Source organism: Chrysemys picta, chromosome 5 (assembly GCF_011386835.1).
Source record: "Chrysemys picta bellii isolate R12L10 chromosome 5, ASM1138683v2, whole genome shotgun sequence".
In the NCBI taxonomy this organism is placed as follows: domain Eukaryota; kingdom Metazoa; phylum Chordata; order Testudines; family Emydidae; genus Chrysemys; species Chrysemys picta.
In genome coordinates, this window is record NC_088795.1 from 93,593,505 (window position 1) to 93,614,224 (window position 20,720).

The 20,720-nt window shown below is 41.7% G+C and overlaps 1 protein-coding gene across 25 annotated transcripts in view; it reads left to right on the top strand.

The window, feature by feature from the left end:
* Nucleotides 1–20,720, top strand: part of FRYL (FRY like transcription coactivator) — a 411,199-nt gene that overhangs the window by 206,940 nt on the left and 183,539 nt on the right. For 19 of the 25 annotated variants that reach the window (XR_010601883.1, XM_065598069.1, XM_065598065.1 and 16 more), the window contains 10 exons: nucleotides 2,243–2,287; nucleotides 11,307–11,410; nucleotides 11,562–11,670; nucleotides 12,232–12,318; nucleotides 13,637–13,808; nucleotides 15,088–15,220; nucleotides 15,531–15,638; nucleotides 17,269–17,506; nucleotides 19,686–19,871; nucleotides 19,978–20,064. Coding sequence is in view for 24 of the 25 variants with exons in the window: in XM_065598069.1 (XP_065454141.1) it covers nucleotides 2,243–2,287; nucleotides 11,307–11,410; nucleotides 11,562–11,670; nucleotides 12,232–12,318; nucleotides 13,637–13,808; nucleotides 15,088–15,220; nucleotides 15,531–15,638; nucleotides 17,269–17,506; nucleotides 19,686–19,871; nucleotides 19,978–20,064 (1,269 nt within the window). In the remaining variant the exon portion in view is untranslated. The remainder of the gene's footprint in view (nucleotides 1–2,242; nucleotides 2,288–11,306; nucleotides 11,411–11,561; nucleotides 11,671–12,231; nucleotides 12,319–13,636; nucleotides 13,809–15,087; nucleotides 15,221–15,530; nucleotides 15,639–17,268; nucleotides 17,507–19,685; nucleotides 19,872–19,977; nucleotides 20,065–20,720) is intronic. The other 6 variants (XM_065598070.1, XM_005299065.5, XM_024101410.3 and 3 more) reach the window with 1 other exon arrangement.

The window sequence follows — 20,720 nt, forward strand, 5'->3', positions numbered from 1 at the left end:
CTTCACTGGTTCATGTTTGCATAGCTCTGGGAGCAGTGTTTGTTACTCAGCTGTTATTCTACAGCAAGCAGAGAGAGCACAAACAATAACTCTTTTGATCACATAAAAATTATTGGTGGAAGGTGTGTGTGTGTGTGCGTGCGCGCGCGTGTGTGTGTGTGTGTGCTCACACTTAAGTAAAATATATAGTAATTTCAAAATATATCTTCCTGTTTGATAAACTAGTTGATTAAAAAATAAATTAAAGATTTAGTCTGGAGGGGAAATGATCCCTACGTCCTATACCAATTTTAAAGTTGTGTAAATTTTGAATATAAAACTTAGTGTCCCTTTTAACTCTTGACTGAATTTGATAACATTGTCAATATTACTGGATTAATAAATGACACAGATATGGATATTTGGAAATTATGGGGTTTTGTCCTAATTTAAATCTTAAATTGTTTACTGTAATATACTCTTTCATTAATTTTGATTAATGTGGTTTATTAATAATGTTTGTTTTAACTTTCTGGTTTTGATATTTTTAAAGTAATGGATTCACCTTATTGTTAACCTTGTTTCTGGTTAGCCATGTGTAACAATTTCCAAATCATGTATACATGCTTATGATTTAAATTATGTAAACCATGGTGAAAGATGCTAAAGCAAAACACAGATTTTGATGTTTTTGAAGGTTCTTTTGTCTTCATGACATCTTTTGTACATTTCTGTTGCTTGTTGGGTTTTTTGTATATTTTTCATCTAACATACTTGCAAATTTTTTCAATGTCTGCTTTGTTTTTTGTTTTGCTATTGAAGCTTTCCTTTAAAAAAAAAAAAAAAGCTGAATTTCTTTCGCAACCTGAAGTCAGATATTCCTGGCATAACGTCCATTGCCAGCAATGGACGCATTAAAACTATCAGTGCCAAGGAGTTTAAGTAGTAACTGCACAGCATGCATTGTTTACTTTGAATATTTTTGTTGCCCATTAACAACTTCACACATTTACCTTAGGGCTCTATTCAGCAGAAATTTTATATTTGAGCTTCTGCAATGCAGAACATAGCAGTTTTTGGTACTGTACATTGATGAGGGACTTAGCCGGGTATTTGGTAGACTACTGAGTCATTTGGACTTAGTTCCATATTGTTTTCTGTGGTTATCTAGCCATGGATTGAGACTTGGTTGAAGTGAATCTTTCAAACTCCATCCCAGTTATCTTTTTATTTTGCTTCAGCTAAGCTTGTTTCTCTGTGCATGTTGGCGCTAACTAAATGAGTAATCAATTGCCCAGCAGGTTCTTCTCTTGATTTATTTTTTCCCCTCCTCCCTCCTTTTTTACCTGGTCTCATCATAATATTTTATTTTATGCATTTGCTAGAATTTACTTAGATATATGCAGTATAATAAAGATTAAGTACCCAGTCACTCTAATTGTCTTTGACATCCTTTAAAATATAATTATCAAAATTATTTAATTAGAATATCAGCAGGTTTCATCTGACCTCCACCAGGAAAATCAGGCAAAAATTAAAAATTTAAACTATAACATTCTCATACCACTAACTACTCTCATAACTCCCCTCCCTCCTCAAAAGCTAGGGAGAAAAGATGGGCTTTGTAACATTGCTGATCACAACTGTGGCAGTATGTTATGGAGAAAGAAGTGGTCTCTCGGGATACCGTATAAGTAGATCCCAAGCCATTTAGGGCTTTATTGGTCATAGCAGTAGCTCTAAATTTCACCTGGAAACCAATAGAAATTCATTGGAGATTACGGAGCACAGGAGTAATATATTTCACTTAACAAGTATTTCCATGAATTGATTCAGTATCATGTAACAGTATCAGTATTTTCAAGTTTTTGGCTAATTTTTAAACCATTATTTAAGATACTGTATGGTTAATTTTCAGTGTCTTGGTCAGGAGATTATCAGCTTCCTTGAGTTGCTTTTTAAGGACAAGGAGGAAAAAGGATTAAAGATTCTGCATGAGTGGGAAGGGAAGTGTAGAGTAGAAGACTAGGTACTTCTTGGGAAAAGATCATTTTTTGCCTTAGGAAATTAGTTAGTGTCCATTGCCACTAAACCATTGAAGTTAGTGGAGCATTCAAAGCTGTTACCAGCAAAAACCTTATTTCTGTGAATAGAGTCCTTAGTATATGGCTACCTATTGTTTTGTGCTTTTTTTCATCTAACATGCATGTGCCTTCCATTCTCATGTTTGTTATGTTTTGCTGTCTCACGTTGCTTTATTTAGATGCCATCTAACAACAGTATCAGAAAACAAATAGAAACACTGCAGGTGAGTTAATATGTTGTAATAACATGGTGAAAGGTCGCTTTGTCTCCTGTAACTGCAGTATTTTGTTTTTGTGTGTGTTGTTGCATTTTGTGTCTTGTTTGGTTCTATAAAATTGCTATTGGCCCTGTCAAGAAGCAACAGCACAAAGAAGAATCTTTGAAAAAACATTTGAAAGGTTTGCTAAAGGAGAGAGTTCTGTAAATCATCTGATATCAATTTGCTTGTGAAAAGGTAGATTTGTGAGACTGAGCAATAATTTGACAGCCCAGTTCATTAAACAGCAGTGCATGTTTACAGTAGGAGCTAAAATATCTACATCAAATATTTGGTTATTTCTGTTACATTTATTTCATACAAAATTGTCTTGCATGTTAGCTAACTTGGAAACATTGTCATAATAAAAAAGATGAAGCTGGTTTATTATGATAACTTGCAGTGAACTACAGTAAAACCTGCCAAGAACGACCACTCATGGGAGTTAGCAAAAGTGGTCGCTTATAAGAGGTGGTTTCTCTTCTATCAAAGGTTTGCCATCAGAGAGTGGTGGTGTTCTGTGGCCTCTGCAAGTAGTCACATGTGACAGGTGGTCTCTCTTCAGAAGTGGTAACTAAGGCAGGTTTTACTGTAACTTAAAAGTCATTTACACTGTTGGTTTTACAGGTTTTAAAAAATAGAAATGGTTTTAGTTCAGAACAGAAGAAAAGTTTAACAATATTAAAAGGTACTGTCTTCACTAAGTGATTACATTTGACTAACATGGAAAAAATGCTGTTTTGTTTCTTGCCTTCATCAAGATATTTGTTTCATTAAATCATTTTAATGTGTCCCATTAGATCAGTGTAGATTCATTTTTGTTGTTGTTGTTGCTTTTGTAACCCTTTATATATCCAGTTAAATTTTTAACAATTTATATTATACTCTGCTGATATATTTAATCCATACAGATTCTTCCATGTTGGAAAATTTTAGGAACTAAAACAGAGCTATATTTGAAACAAAATACATGATCAAAATGCTTCAAATAAGACCCTGACATGTATTAGCTAAAAGACTGGAATATGTCAGGATGTTTAGTTAAACAGATTTTTATTTGTAACATATGTAAATACCCGTTTCAGAGAGAAGAGAAAATCCTTTTACTGTATAAACCTTTTTGACACTAAATACAATGTCATAATTTTTATAAAATGGAATAAAAAAGTCATTTCCTTTAAGCACATTTGTTTGATTTAATATCTAGTTATAAGACAGGGATGAAAGTACAAATGCCTAGCAGTACAAGACAACCATGACTGATAATGGTTTAAAATTCTTTGATGCTATTTATAAACATAAATCCCTTACTCAGTATGAATACCTACAACATTCTACACAGGAGCGGTGCCACCTCTTCCTGGTGGTGGTGGGGGAGGGAGGCCTAAGGTAGGTTAGACAGAAAATTGGGGGGGGTTGTCCCCCCCCCCCCAATCACCATGAGGTCCTGCCCCTCTCCATGGCCCCACCCACTGCTCCTCCTCAGGTAAGTGCAGGCCTCACTTCCTCCTCTGCCACCTCCCTGAGGCCCCACCCGCTGGCCAGGTCAGAAGCTGGAGCCAGACTGTGCAAGATGACTGCTGGACTGGCTAGTACCATGGTGCGGGCGGCACTTCCCTGTCTCCTCCTGCTGCTGTTGGTGCCTGGGGTTGGGGGCTGCTTGCAGCTAGTAAGAGCCGCCAGGGTGATGGGACCCGGCTCTGGGGCCAGCAGAGCCTACGGGGGCAAGGCCCAAGAGCCTGGGCTAGAGTTGGTCAGTCGGGCCACTGTGGGAAGCCCCAGCCCCTCTACCTGCCCTTGGTGGCTTGCCCTGGTGGGCGGAGACACAGGTGGAGGGCTTCTCTTGGGCACCCTGGCACCCTGACCAGGCTTACTTCTCTGTTGCTGCTGGAGCTGGGTGCCAGGGAGTAATGTCAAAAACAGCTACCAATAGATTTTGCTACCAGTAGCAGTCACAGATGCTGCCCCGTCACAATTTTCTACCTCTCACATAAGAACAGCTATACTGAGTCAGCCATACAGTCATACTGGGTCAGACCAAAGGTCCGTCTAGCCCAGTATGCTGACTTCTGACAGTGGCCAATGCCAGGTGCCCCAAAGGAAATGAACAAAACAGGTAATTACCAAGTGATTCATCCCCTGTTGCCCATTCCCAGTTTCTGGCAAACAGAGGCTAGGGACACCATTCCTCCCCATCTTGTCTAATAGCCATTGGTAGATCTATCCTCCATGAATTTATCTAGTTCTTTTTTGAACCCTGTTACAGTCTTGACCTTCACAACATCCTCTGGCAAAGAGTTCCACAGGTTAACTTCCTTTTGTTTGTTTTAGACCTGTTGCTTATTAATTTCATTTCACCTTTCCCATCCTCTGGTCCTTGGATAGGAAATTGTGACAGGGCATCAACCAACAGAATAAATGTATACTATAAAAAGAAAAAGAAAAATTTAGAATTAAAAATTCCAAATTAAAATTCACAGTAAAAACATAGGAAGTGCTATACTAGAAACACAGATGTCATTGTTAAAACTACTAGCAACTATTTATTTATAAATATTTTCAATGATTATTTGCTATTAAATTATAAGTTAAATGTCATCCATCTGCACAATGTTAACAAAGGTAAATGATGAAGTGCTAAGAGTAATAAAATAACATTTTAAAAAGTAAACAATTATAAGGTGCTAACTATATTTAAAATGGATTACAAGAAAGGGAGTGCAATTCAGGGAATCACAGCAGCAGATAAGACAAATTTGTGAACTGCTAGGAGACTTTATGCATACACATAAACTGATAAGGGATTCTTTTAAATATTCAATATGTGACACACAGTTTTTGGGGGTGTATGTAAAATACTTCACTGAATCAAGTCTCCGTTAGCACTTTAGTATATTATATCAGGGAAGAGCTGGCATGTCTAGGCATTGGGTTGCCCTGTGCTAAGGACACAGCTCTGGGAAGCATGTGCTGTGATGCACTGTCCTGTGAGCAGGGAAATAAAAAAGTCCTTTTCCTCCACCCTCCCCACCCCCCCGCCCACTCTATTTTTGCAAATACGGCAGGTGACTCAGCCCATCTGGGGTTTTGCCATCTGCCATCCGCCTCTGCCCCTCTCTGTACTGGGGTTTTGCCATCTGCCATCATCTGGCAGCGCCTCAACCCTAGTCTTAACCCTGGCTCCTACCCTCTGTGCCTGATTTTGCCCCTCGGCCCCTCTCCTTTCCCTGCCTCCAGCTGTTTGACCCCCCTGCACAGTCAGTTTCCGCCCCTGGTACAGACTGTGCCAATCCTCTCTCCCTCCGATTTACCCCCTTTTAACTCCTGTGAACAGCAGGCAGCAGATTTTAAACCAAAGTAGGGGCAGCGGCTTCAACAGATGTTACTGAGTATGCTCAGTCATGTTTGCATGTCAGTACAAGCCAAGCTGCAAATTCTGTCAGGTGACAGCTGCCACTCTCTCAATTCTTCAAGCTGGGTGGCCAGAGAGCAGCCATGGCTACAAGGGGGTAAGGCAAATTTTAGGGTGGCTGTAGCCCCTACAAGCTCCCCCTAGAGCAGCTCGATTCTACATTTGCAATAATGGTAGATTTATGATTTGTTTGCTGTTCATACAAGCAAACAGAAAATCTTCCTCCTAATTAGTTGAAAATAGCAATTCTTCTTCAAGTAGTGTCCCTATGGCTGCTCTACTGTCAGTGTGTCTGCATCCCTGTGCTTCTGATCAAAGGTCTTTGGTAGCAGTGTTCATTCAGTTCAGGCATGCTCTTTCCCTCCCTCGTGTTGTGCCTCAAGGCTAATCAGCATTGCACAGGCGAACCATCCTCAGTTCTTTCCTCAACTATCCCAGGCTAGAGACAGAGCGATTAGCAGTCCATTCACAGACTGTAGATCTTTAGAATTGTTCTCTTAGATATTATTAGTGTTTTCATTTGTCCTGTTTCTTTTTACTTTTACGGGTTTCCCTTAGTTTTTTCTTCCCTGTTTAAAAAAAAAAAAAGGCCTAATTTTTACTTTATTCCCTTTTCCCCCGCCCCCTGGGGATTGCCCTCTGTAAGGGGCATGCCAGGCTCCCCCTTTTTTAAGAGGTGTCTCACCTGCAGGTAGGGTGACCAGATGTCCCAATTTTATAGGGACAGTCCCGATATTTGAGGCTTTTTCTTATATAGAAGCCTATTACCTCCCACCCCCGTCCCAATTTTTCACACTTGCTGTCTGGTCACCCTACCTGCAGGGAAGCCATACCGGTTACAGACGACATTCTCGCTGTGTGCGGTGCCTCAGAGAGGCCCACCTTGTACAAAAGTGTACTTTTTGCCAGCAACTAAAAGCCATATCCCAGAAGAACTGGGAACTAAAGTTGAAATTACTACTGATGGCGGGAGGATCACCCTCCTGATTAACAAGGTGCTTTTGGTTCTGGCTGAAGTTGCATGGCAAACATCAGCCTCATCATACCAACATGCGAAAGGGTGACTGTCACCTCAGGAGCTATGGACATATTCACAAAGCTAGGTCTACAAATCAACATCCAAAAATCTACCTTAACTCCAGTACAGCACTTGAAGTTTACAGGGTCCGATCTCAACTCATTGCAAGTGAGAGCACTCCTCCCACAAGGGAGGTTTCACAGCCTGACCACACTCACGAGACAGTTCAAGCCAGACCACAAACATTGGCCAGACATTGTCTCCAACTTCTGGGACACATGGTGACAGGCATGTTTTTAATATCTCATACCAGACTACACATTAGGTGTCTACAGGCATGGTTCAGATGTGTTTACAGATCAAACAAAGACAGGGTAGACATACCTCTCTCGATGCCCTCCAGGGTCAAACACTCCCTGGATTGGTGGAAAGAACCAACAAATTCATACCCCTGCCTCCGACATTGCTTCTAATTATGGTTGCATCCCTAATTGGCTGGGGAGTGCATCTCAGCAACCTCAAGACTCAGGGCAAGTGATCGCCCATGGAGATGACTCTTCACATTAACCTCCTTGAACTCAGAGTGGTCAGAAATGCTTGTGCTCACTTTCTTCCACTGATCAGAAATATGCACATGAAAATTATGACAAACGACATAGTGTGCATGTATTACATAAATCATCAAGGATGCCAAATTATCTTTCCAGTGCATGGAAGCGCTAAAGCTATGGAATTTGTGCCTTCACCACAATGTTTTAATATCAGCGGCCTACCTACCACGAGGGCAGAACATAACAGCAGACGGCCTCAGTAACACGTTCTCACATGACCATGAGTGGGGAAATGAACCCAACAGTGCTTCAAAGCATATTCTGTCAATAGTGCACTCCAATGATAGACTTGTTCGCTACTTACCTGCACAGGAAATGCCCATTCTATTGCTGCAGAGCTGACCTCAGGATACATTCATTAAGGGATGCTCTCCTTCTCCCTGGGGACAAGGCCCTCCTATACACCTTTCCCCAGTTCTCTCTGCTGCTGAAAGTCCTGATTAAAAAGAAAAAGAGAAAAAGGAAACGTCATACTGATTGCTCCCACCTGGCCAAGACAGACATGGTACTCGTACCTGATGGAGGTGGTGATGTGTACACCAATCCCTCTTCAACCCATCCCTTATCTCCTCTCTCAGAATGAGGGACAAACTCTCCATCCCAACCTGCAGATCTTCTGGCTCAAGGCTCCTTCATGGTTCCAAAACATAGTGAGATGTTGCTCCATTGAGGTGCAGGAACTGCGCACTACACAGTAGAAAATCAGCTACCTGACACACTTACCTACAAAAGTGTACTAGGTTTTAGGTTTGGTGAAATTCCAGAAGAATTACCCTGGCATCTTCCACCCTCCCCGTGATGTTGGACTACATACTGGATCTCAAGAGGTCAGAGATATTGCTCAGTTTGCTCAAAATACACCTTGCGGCCATAACGGCTTTCCATCAGCAAATAGAGGGATACTCTGTTTTTGCCACCCAACTACAAAGAGATTCTTCAAGGGCGTAGTGAACCTCTATCCCCAATCCAGACACCCAACTCCAACTTGGGAACTAAATCTAGTTTTAAAGAGCCCAACTAGACCACCAGTTAAAACTATGGTCACTTGTTCACTTACATACTAGTCAATGAAAACGGCATTTCTGATGGCCATCACCTCAGCAGGGAGAATAGGGGAGATAGCGGCACTAATGGCACCCCCCACCCCCTTCACAGTATTCTTTAAAGATAAGGTTACTCTTATGCCACATCCAAAATTCATTCCCAAGGTGACCTCGTCTTTTCCCAAAAAACAACTGATTCACCTCCTGACCTTTCCCCCTAAGTCTCACTGTGATAACAGGGAAGCTATACTGTATATTCTTGACGTTAGGCGAGCCCTAGCCTTTTATCTGGACAAGATGAAGGCCATTAGGAAATCTCCTAAGCTTTTCCTCTCTATTGCAGAAAGGTCAAAAGGTGCAGCAATAGCTGCCCAAAGTCTCTCCAACTGGGTCTCAAACTGTATTAACCACTGCTATCATGCTCGCAGTGTGTTACCGCCATCCAGAATCTGCACACACTCAATGAGGTCGGTTTCCACTTCTGTCAGTTTCCTCAAGAATGTTCCTATCTTGGAAATCTGTAGGGCAGCAACTTGGGCATCTGTTCAGATCTTTGCAGAACACTATGCAATTACTGGAGACTCTGCTTCCAATGCTATCTTCAGCTCCACAGTGTTATCATCCATAACAGTCTCGACTCTGAAGCCCCAACCTCCCATTGGGGATACTGCTCGAGAGTTACCTACGTAGGGTATTACTCGAAGAGGAAGTTACTTACCTTGTGCAGTAACGATGGTTCTTTGATGTGTCCCCCCCCATGGGTGCTCCACAACCTACCCTTCTCCTCTCTACTTCGGGGTTCTCAATGGAGGCTTCACGGTGGAGAAGGAATTGAGGTTCACCTACATAATGCTAATTAGCTTTGAGGCACAATACAAGGGAGGGAAAGAGCATGTGTGGACCAAATAGACACTGCTACCAAAGATTTCTGATCAGAAGTGCAGGGACGCAGACACATCTACAGTGGAGCACCCATAAGCACATACAGCTCGAAGAATCATTGTTACTGCACTAGTTGAGTAACTTCCTCATCTGAAGAAGTTTATGGTTCATCATATCAACAATAGTAAGATTTGGAATGTTAACCAACGTTTACTAATCTCTGCTTTCTGACATGCTGTTTCCTGACTGGCTTATTGGAGGCCAGTAATAGATTTTTCTGGACCTCCTTCTTCACCTTCCCCGTACAATATTAGGGTTTTTTAAATATTGTGATACAGCAGGTCCAGGAAACAGTGGAAGAGTGGTAGAGGGGAGATATACAAATCCTAGGCTAATTAAGGCCTGGTTCCCTGTAGACTAGGGAAGGTTACTACAGGTTAATTGGAGCACCTATAGCCAATTAAGGCCCTGTCAGGATAATAAAAATACCTAATAAAAAAACCCTGCTTCAGGCAGACAGGGTGGCGCGAGGAAGGAGAAAGGACTGGAGTTTGAAGGTTTGTTGCTGAGAATTGAAAGACCAGAGAACCAAAGGAAGGGAGACCCTGCCCCAGCAGAGCAGGAAGACTCCCTCCCCCAGTGTCAAGGATCTAGGGTAACCCTACCCAAGAGGGAAGATGGTAAGAAACCCACAGAGATTGAGAGGGGCTGGGGCTCAGAGTGAGGAGAAAACCCAGACCCCTTCCCTGCTTCCCTCCTCTATCACCTTCCCGGGCCACTAGCGGGGCCCTGGGTGCCCCAAGAACAGGGGTAAGGGGTGGTATCCTAACCCCCCCCCAAGGAAAGCACAGGACCCACCATACCAACATCAGCCATTTTGTCACAATATATATTATATTAATGAAATTTAGAAATGCTCATGGAGAAAGTTCAGTATATTGTATTTTTGCTAAAGACTTTCAGAATGTATGTACTGACTTGTTTTTGTGAACATCAAGATCTATTGTCTCTTGAGAGAAATGTTGATAAAAGTGAAAAGTGTGATTTGTAGTATCCCAGTCCATATACCTCAAGCTTTCTTCAAGTTTCTCCTTAAAACACACTTCTTTATGAAGCCTATAAATTCTAGTCCTCACTTCAAAGGAACACACAAAAATAATTCCTGAACTTCAAATAAGTGAGCGTTATTAACCAGCAAAGCCACACAATCTTACTGCTGGTAACCATTGTTGTCTTCTCTACTTCTTCTTCCCCTCGATTGTTATCCGGCGGGGAGCCAAGATGTTGTTTATCTGTTCAATGTCATGGCATTTATGGCTGTGACAGGATGTCAGCATCTCTTTGGGGAGAGGCAGGACAATTCTTCTGACTCATATTGGCTTATGATGGAAGCCAGAGTAGGTGGAATTCTTCAGCTCCAAGACAGACTACAAGGTTTTGTCCCTCTGAGTAGGAGGAGAGAACTAAGGGAGGAGTAGAAGTGCTATGCAGGGAGAAATCCTAGGAAGAAGCCAAGCTCAGGAGAAAACTTTGGCTAAGGTTAATTCTGTTGTTTTAAATTAATACAAAAGGCAAACTGCAGGAGAGGGTTTGGACATTAACCATATATATTTGTTTGGGCTGTATTCCAAGAGCACTTTGAGGATTCTGCCCATTTCCAGTGGCACTGCAGGAATAAATTAAATATACACAGTAAGACGATAAAATCTTGATGTTCACCTCAAGAGAAATATCTGCTTGCTAGATACTCCTTTGCTTTCAGACTGACAAAAGCATACAAAATAATCTATATTATGTAGTTAAATACATAGTGTATACATGTAATCGAGGGGTTTTTGTATTGAGGTTTTTTGTTTTTTAATTAAACTTATATTCTGAGTATTAAACACATCAGCCTTCTGGGTTAAAGCAATCAAACATAAACTTAAAATATTATAGTTCTTTATAAGGAAAGGAAACAAGTAAATTAGGGATAGTGTTTCACAGGTGATAGTAACTGCATTTTAATTTTTATTAACAGAATAAAGATCCCAAAATGTCCCGAGTTGCACTGGAATCTCTCTATAGATTACTCTGGGTTTATGTTATTAGAATAAAATGTGAAAGCAACACTGTAACACAAAGGTAAGTTCCTTATGTAATTAAAACTATTGTGAGGCTATTTTAATGAATTTAAGTCAAACATATTTTAATTAAAAAAATACTCTCTAGGGAAAACCTTTTTGTAAAGTTGTGTGGATTTGTTCCTAACACCTGTTTCTCTAAATTTTTGTAGCCGTCTCATGAGCATTGTATCAGCACTTTTCCCCAAAGGCTCACGTAGTGTGGTCCCTCGAGATACACCTCTAAATATATTTGTGAAGATTATTCAGTTCATTGCTCAGGTAAGCTCCCTCCTATAATATGTTTTAGATGGAGGTCTGAGAGTACACTAAATAATTTGTGGGAAAAAATTTAAGATAAAGGCCAAGTCCAACCCTGACATACTTTCATTGAAACCAGTAGAGGTACACATTAGGAATGAAATTAGACCATAAACTTATAAGGAAGTAACCAAATTTAAATTCACTACACAACCCTGATTCATTCACAGAACATCATGCATTCTGTGCAGTCACTGAAGCAAGGGTCTTATGGTATGTGTGATTAAAGACTGCATTATAGTGCATATGCAAGGGTAACCTTAATTCTGGCATTTCCTAATGTTTGAGTGCTTGATTTTGCAGCTTTAATGTTCTATTAATGTAGTTTTTTAATGTACTGTATTACAATGCAAAGAATGCTGCAGTAAAGTAACTGAGACAATTACTCCATAGGAATCATTAGCAAAGAGGAATATTTTTTATCACTGGTAATTATAAGCTAGTAAGACGATATTCAGTTTCTTGGCTTTGTGTATGTGCTAATACAAAGTGAGTCTTATGTAGGCATGTTTTTCTTCATAGGAACGCTTGGATTTTGCAATGAAAGAAATAATATTTGATCTTCTCAGTGTTGGAAAATCACCGAAAACCTTCACTATTAATCCAGAGGTAAAGTCATCTGAAGAGCTATTTATTTGTGACACAGTGTACAGATGTATACACAGCAAAGAATGTTAAAGAGTTAAACATGCTGCGGCAAAGTGGCCCACCTGTGGGCCTCCCAGTGCTGCTACTGAGCCTACTGTAGTTCCCCCAACTGAAGTAGAAATGTTCCCACGTACACTGAGCCTCTGCCCAACATCTATACCAGTAATTCTCAAAGGTTTGTATTGGTGACTCCTTCCACATAGTAAACCTCTGAGTGCGACCCCCCTTATAAATAAAGACACATTTTTATATATTTAACACCATATGAATGCTGGATGCAAAGCGGGGTTTGGGCGGAGGATGACAGCTCGTGACCCCTCCCCTGTAATAACCTCGTGACCCCCTAAGGGGTACTGACCCCCAGTTTGAGAACCGCTGATCTATACCATCCGAGGCATTCAAAACAAATCATTATTTTCATATGACTATTGCCATGTTTTAGAGGAAGAGAGGGTAGAGGTAGCCCAGCACAAAGATTTAACAATTGTGACTTCCTCCAAAAGAAATCATGGGAAATGGTGGGAAAATTACAATGAATAAGTATGCAAAGAATGAACTGTTAGGGGAGCATGTGAGGATGGGTTGGTCCATATATCAAAAGAGTGCAGTGTGGATCAAACCAAAGAAACAGCTGTAGCTGTGCAGTAGTGTTTTTTCAATTCTGTCCAGTAATAGCTGGGGCAGGAACTAAATAACATTTCACTTGTTTCCATAAAAAATTAAAAAACAAACATGGAAATGTGTGTGTAGGTGTTTACTATAATTAGCATCCTTTTCTCAGAGAAGTCCTTCTCAGCTCTTTTCAGTGTAGTATGTAGGAAAGCCCCAGTCTTGCAGTACTTTGAGTTCAGCAGCCTGTGCACGAGCAATGAATTGTGAAATTAGAGCCTTAGCAGGTAACATTCTGTATACTTTGATATCTGCCGGCAGCATGTTACTCTGTGAAGATTCACATTAGTAATACTAATAATTTAGAGCTGTGTCCTTCAAGTTATTGACTCCCTTTTGGGAGATGCTGAGCTGCTCCCAAATCCCATTGACTGAATCAGAGCGAAGGAGGTGCATCCTTGGATCAAACCGTTTTATCTTACTACTATAAATATTCTAAAATGTAAGATTTAAATATGTCTACCATAGTAGTGCTCTTTTGATCTGTCTCTAAAGAAAGGACAATGAAATATGTATTAATGTTTATTTTGCACTTCCTATACAACGTTGCAAGTTTGCAATTCTTCCAGGTTTCTAATTCCTTTGTTTTCCCTTCCGTCTACCATTGAAGCGCATGAATATAGGCCTTAGAGTCTTCCTTGTGATAGCAGACAGTTTGCAGCAGAAAGATGGTGAACCACCAATGCCAACAACAGGAGTTGTTCTTCCCTCAGGAAACACTCTGCGTGTAAAGAAAATTTTTCTCAATAAAACTCTGACAGATGAAGAAGCAAAAGTTATAGGTGAGTGGTATTATTTTGCAAGAACCTTAACAGGTTAAATATACACATTCATAATTTGTGATACAGAAGCAGTATTTTTATGTGGGGATTGGTTTTATATTGTAATTAAAAAAATATTTTATAAAGTGTCTTGTTACTGGTGAAGTTTTTTTTTAAAAATGTTCCCACTTATTTACAGTAGAAACGTGAAGTCTGGCACATAAAACCAGATCCTTGGCCCTCCATCTAGCAATATAAAGCAGCCTGAAAATTCCCCTGATGTAGGGAGCACTCTGGGGCAGCCCTAGGAGAAGGCAAGGTGACTGAGGCCACAACTACTGTGCTCCAGTGATTCCTGGCTGATGGAAGGGTAGGCTGTAGACCAGGGATGGGCAAACTACAGCCCGGGGGCCGCATCCGGCCCTCAAGCTCCCGCCAAGGAGCAGGATTTGGGGCTTGCCCCACTCTGGCAGTCCAGACGGGGAGCAGGGTAGGGGGCTTGCCCCATTCTGCGTGGCTCCCAGAAGCAGTGGCATGTCTCCCCTCTGGCTCCTACGCATAAGGGCAGCCGGGGGCTCCACATGCTGCCTCTGCCCCAAGCACCACCCCTGCAGAGCCCATTGGCCGGGAACTGCCTGGCTGCGCCTCTGCATAGGAGCCAGAGGGGGGACATGCCGCTGTTTCTAGGAGCTGCTTGAGGTAAGAGCCGCCCAGAGCCTGCACCCCTGACCCCCTCCTGCGCCCCGACCCTCTGCCCCAGCCCTGATCCCCCTCCTGCACTTTGAACCCTTCGGTCCCAGCCCGGAGCACCCCAGCACCCACACCCCCAGCCGATGCCCTCACCCCCTCCCGCACCCCAACCCCCAATTTTGTGAGCATTCATGGCCCGCCATACAATTTCCATACCCAGATGTGGACCTTAGGCCAAAATGTTTGCCCACCCCTGCTGTAGACTATAGGTTACTCTTAAATATGCTGGGGACCAAAATTGCCTCAGGGTCAAGGAAATAGAAAAAGTGCTTAGAATCACTTCCTTCCATTTATTTCCTCTTGTTCCTCCAAAAAGAATTGTATACTTTTATATTACACATCCTGTTTAATTTTAAAAAAGGAAAATTTTGTCAGTTAAAATATGGTTCAGTTAAAATTAATTTAGTATAAGATTTCTTATCTTTTGTACAACAAGATACTGGTCCTAAACCAAGTAAGTAGTGATCAAATAAAAGACAACTAAAGTGAAAATAAAATTTAAAAATACCGAGTTATGAAAGAGGTGACTTTGAGTGCTTTACTTCTTCAGGAATGTCAATATACTACCCTCAAGTCAGAAAAGCACTAGACAGCATTCTTAGGCATCTGGACAAAGAAGTTGGGAGACCAATGTGCATGACTAGTGTACAGATGTCAAATAAGGAACCTGAGGACATGATCACGTATGTAGCAAATTATAATTTAATAATCCTTACTGTCATATCCTTGTAATTAATGTTTTGTACCTAAAAGAAATTCAGAGATCAATTTATTAATCCATTTAAATGTGTTTAGGTTTAATTTAATGCTAGGATACTTAAAATTTGTCCACAAAGGATATGATGATTGCACTGATTCATAGTTTAATTATGAAGATTTGAGGTTGACTCCCTAACATTGAATGGAACTTTGAAAACGTATGTGTATTTAATACTGAAAATACCATAAAGGAGGCTTCCCTGTGATTCTGTTTTGTGTAAATTGATTTTGTAGGGGGGAGAGAAAACCTAAGATTGATTTGTTCAGAACTTGTATTGCTGCTATCCCAAGACTGATTCCAGATGGCATGAGCAGGACTGACCTTATTGAATTACTAGCAAGGTAAGAAAAAATTAAATCCTAGTTTTAATGAAGGTCCTAAAAAAAAAAAAAAAAGCTTCAGGCAGTATTTCAGAAACCCAAGGCCAAAAACTATTGTGAATATATTATTAGATACTAATATTCCATTTGCACAGAGTCTGATTGTTTTTTTTTTTATTTACACTGTGACATGTATTGTCAGCAGACCCAGAAAAGTAGCAGAGTAGATTCTAAAAGAAAGAATCTTGCACACAAGAACAGACTTACAATTTTTCATATATGGCCTCTCTTTAAAAGTTCATATTTTAGTTACTTTGCATTTTGTACAGGACTCTTCTTTCACTCACCGCTCCCATCTTCTTTTGCTGATTATACTGTGAAGGCGTTGTTTGACATAATCAAATTTGCCAAATGTCAGACAAAATTTTGAGGGAGATTTGGATTTTGTTTCTTCTATATTGCTTTTTCTCACCCTTTTCTACTTAGTTCCCACCAACCCTGTCCATATTCCTCTCATTATGACCTCCCTGATCCTGCATGCAGAACGTGAGTTCTGCCCACCTTAACACACATAGCCCACTCCTCTCCTTCAGTCTGTGGAACTATCAGCATTCGCAACTCTGTTACATCACAAAGTCAGGAAAGGGAGCTGAGCTACGAGCAGAGGAATTTTCATGTATTAACATGAAAGAAAATAAATCCCTCTAATGCTTTCCTAACATGTTTTATGAAGAAAGGAGAGAGGAACAAGTTAGTTGAAATGGCCTGAGCAAGTAGTATTGGACAGGTGGAACTAGTGGGAGATTTGGGGGGCAGAAGAGGGGGAAGGACAGTGTCTGATGGTAACCAAGAGTAGAGTCTTAAACGTAGGTCATGTCTGCTTTAATGTCAGAGTCGTGGCAGGACAACAGTATAGTCTATGGCTATGGAATAATTTTGCTGATGTTTGTTCCTGTGGTTTTGGAGTCAAATAGGAACAGAAGATGGTGGTGTGAGAAAGTAAAAACTTTTAAAAACACAAGTATTTTTTTCTAATGATCAAAAATGTCATTAAAATAACCATATCATAGATGTATGGATGTATTTGATAGCATAATGTTTGATAAGTGTCTCCTAGTCTAAAAAGCTGAGCCATATTTTCAAAAGTGCATACTAAATTGTACACTTGTTTTTTGCACATGCCTGAGATGAGCTGCGGTTTACACATGAACATAGCTATTTATTTAGAGTTCAGTCTGTAGGGGGAAAAAAGCACTCCACACCAAAGCATGTCCATCCAGAACTTTGAAATATTTGCAGACGTTGTTCAGGTATGTGAAAAACTGCATACCGGAAATCTTCAAATTATTTGATTACCCTCTTAATTAGTTAAAGCCTACTGCTTTGAACTGCTGTAGCAGTACAGCCTGCTGTTAATAATCCAGATGTAGCTTCAAATGGATTTAAAACTAATGGTTCAGGTACGAGTCATGTATCCAGGCTGGGAGCATAGCTAGCTCAGCCTTCCAACACACAGATGCTTCATATTGTACGGTCAACGATATAAACTGACTTCACTTTATAACTAGCAAAAGGCCTTTGTCCAGTTGAGAATGTGAGGATTTGAAGGAATGGTAATGTTTTTTAACAATGCTGTACACTCTCTTAACAGGCTGACAATTCACATGGATGAAGAACTGCGTGCCCTCGCTTTCAATACTCTACAGGCATTAATGCTTGATTTTCCAGACTGGCGGGAAGATGTTCTTTCAGGATTTGTTTATTTTATTGTGCGTGAAGTGACTGATGTCCATCCAACGCTTCTTGACAGTGCAGTAAAGATGTTAGTGCAGCTAATAAATCAATGGAAACAAGCAGCCCAAATGCACAATAAAACCCAAGATTCTCAGGTATTGCATGAAATTCTTACATTACCAATTCCATGTAACTGAACAAATTTCCTGTGAAATTAAAACACTTAATTAAAACACTTTTTCTCTCTTAAAATAATTTTTTAGCAATTTGCTTTCCTAATCTGATTCATAGCTTTTTTTTTTTTTTTTTAATTGTAATCTGTGCTGTCATAGGGAAGCCCCTCCTGTAGCAGGCCACAGCACAGCAGGCATACTTGCCTCAATTTCCCCTTTCAGAGACCCCGTAACGCCACACTAGGCTCGCTTACCTCTATAAAATACCCCTCCTTAAGCCTAGTTTATTACAAAATGTGCAGATAGTCCAAACTATAAATCCCAAAACAGCCCATTTATCACCCCAGTGCAAGTATTTAAAATCCCAAGACAGCACGTCTATTGACGTAATATGTCACATTCCGGCATTTTCCACCACATGCAGACTCTTTCTTGGTTCCCATCTGTCCCTCTGCCTGGACAGCCACTCCATCCCTTCCAGCTGGTGTGCAACCCTGCTCTTCCCAGAGGGAATGCCACTGGCCCCGCTGCTGGGAGATCATCCTTATCAGGATAGCATCCGTCACTCTCCATGGTGCTTTTATTATTCCCCTGGGGTCAGCTATTTGGCCTGGGAGATATCGGTGAGTAAGCTCCTCCATTGCTCCCCTGCCTTAAGTCTGCTCTGGCCCTCTGGCTTAGGCATCAGTAGGCGAGACTCTCTGTTTCTCCCTGGTCTTAGCCCTCTCCATAGCCATGGCTCTCTGGCCTGGGTAAGTCAGCCAGCAAACCACTCTTGTTGCTCTCTTGTCTTCAGCCTTTTCATAGGAACCAACTGCTGCTTCCTTCTAGGACCTTCCACAGTCCTCTGACTCCCACACAACTCTCACCTGCCTTTTCCTGACTCTCAGGTAGTTCTGACTCACAAAGTTTCTCTCTGTTGGTTCTCTTCCCTGTAGGGCCATGGTTCCCTCTTGTCAATCCAGTTGGGGAGAGCTGGTGCATCACAGGTGCACTGGCCCTGCTCGCTCTTAGAGGGCCAGTGTCACCCTGGCGTATGCTTATTCTGTTTATATTATAGAGATATATTTTTTGTATACACTTGTATCCTCGTATTTGTTGCTAAATTTTGTGTTTATTTTTTTTTAAATTATGAACAAAAAAGTCAGAGATAAAATAGTGCTCAATGTTCCATACAAAGAAGTCATCTACTGCTTCTTTTTTATGTGAAGGTCTCAGGATGTATTTGGAAATATAATTAATATGAATGAATGTGTTGGTTTGAACTAGCAAGAATTTACCTTATCCTTCACTCAGAAGTTTTAAAGTGAACCAAATGCTTTTTGTTGAGGTTGAAAAAGCTTGGTAAATTGTTTTAAAAATATTGCATGCCTCTCCACTGGTCTCATCAGAAAGTGGAATTCCCAAAATTGAACAGGAAAGATTGTTTCCAGGACCTGCTCCAGGCACCAACCGAGCAAGCTTGTGCTTGGGGCGGCAGATTCTATGGGGCGGCATTCTGTCCAATCCTAGGGCGGCACGGCCGCTTTTTTTTTTTTTTTTCTTCACCGCTCCGGAGGCCCTGTAGGGGGCGGCGGCACGGAGGAGGGGAGCGCCCTGCTGGGAGCGGGCTGCGCACTCCGTCTGACCCAGCCGGTGCCAGGTCTGTAGCAAACCCGGCAGGGCAGCCCGCGTCCTTCCCTCCCCGCCGACTGGAGCGGCACGGAGCCCTCGCGGCGGTTGGGGGCCACATGGCAAGTGCCCCGCTGAAGCCCTGGCCGTTCCCCTTCTCTGTCTCCCCTCGTCCCCCCTCCCCCCCGCCCCACTAGCCGGGGCATGTCTGCAGCGCAGGCTCTGGCTGCAGCGCAGGCTCTGGCTGCCCCACAGGTTGTTTTTTTTTCCCCCTGCTTTGCTGCTCCGGCCGCCCCGCAGGTGCATTCTGGCTGCCCCGATTTTTTTTTTGGTTTTTTGCTTAGGGCGGCAAAAAAGCCAGAGCCGGCCCTGGTTGTTCCTATGATATTTCTGTTTTGGCTGAAACCAGGAAATGCTAGAAACCTTGTGAGAGTCAATGTCATGAAATGTTTTAGAACTATTTCTCCCATCACTAATAATTGAACCAATATAGCTCAGTAGTGTTTGGTTTGCTGTTAATTTAAATGACACCTGTATAATTTTTTTTAAGCGTGGTGCCTCTAATGGAACTGCCCATACTCTTCCCCTGGAGAAGACCCTTTACTCCAACGTATTTCATATTGTAGAAGGCTTTGCATTGGTCATTCTTTGTAGCACGAGGCCTGCGACCAGAAAATTAGCTGTCAACATTCTTCGAGAAATGCGGGCTTTGTTCACACTTCTAGAAATTTCCAAGGTAAGAGCTAAGAGGTAGTTATATATAACTGTTCACTGAGAGGATACTGCTTGGTGGCCTTTCTTGAACTTTGAGATTCTCATGCATCGTATTTGTTATTTTTTAGGGTGATGATGAGTTGGCAATAGATGTGATGGACAGACTGAGTTCATCTATTCTTGAGAGTTTCATACATCTCACTGGGGCAGATCAGGTAGGAATATTTTGTGGAGAATATAAAGTTACTCTGCAAATCAGTTTGTCCTCAACTTAATCATGTATATCTTTATATAAATATTGATGTTCTTCAAGTGATGGTCCCTATGTGTATTCCACATGTGGGGTGTGCATGAGCACCATGTGCCTAAGTCTGAAAGTGTTTGTTGACAGTGTATGTTGACCCGCACATATGTAGGGCATCTCCTCATGCTCCCGGCCGATGGTATGATAAGCAGCGGAGGTCAGTGCCTCTCCAGTTCCCTCTTACCACCGCATGGCCTGAGTCAGAACCCCTGTTCCTTCCTGCTCTTAGTTTTTGCTAAGTTTCTTCATTCGGTGTATATAGTTGTAAATAGTTGTAGTTGTTTTAGTGTAGATAACTACACCAACTTATCTATTTTCCCATTTCGGGACCGTCCCTCCCCTTCCCGGGTACTATGCTCTGGATTCTGAGATTTAAAAACTGCATCTCTTGCCTGCACTCATTCTCTGTGAGCACCGAGCACCAGAGATGCCTTTACTGCCTCGACGAGGCACATATCGCAACTTGCTGCTCCATTTGCAAGTCCCTTCTGCCCAGAACCTGGGAAGCTTGAGAGCTCCACCTCCAGAAGAACTTGATGGAGGAAACCATGAGACTGAGGGCGCATT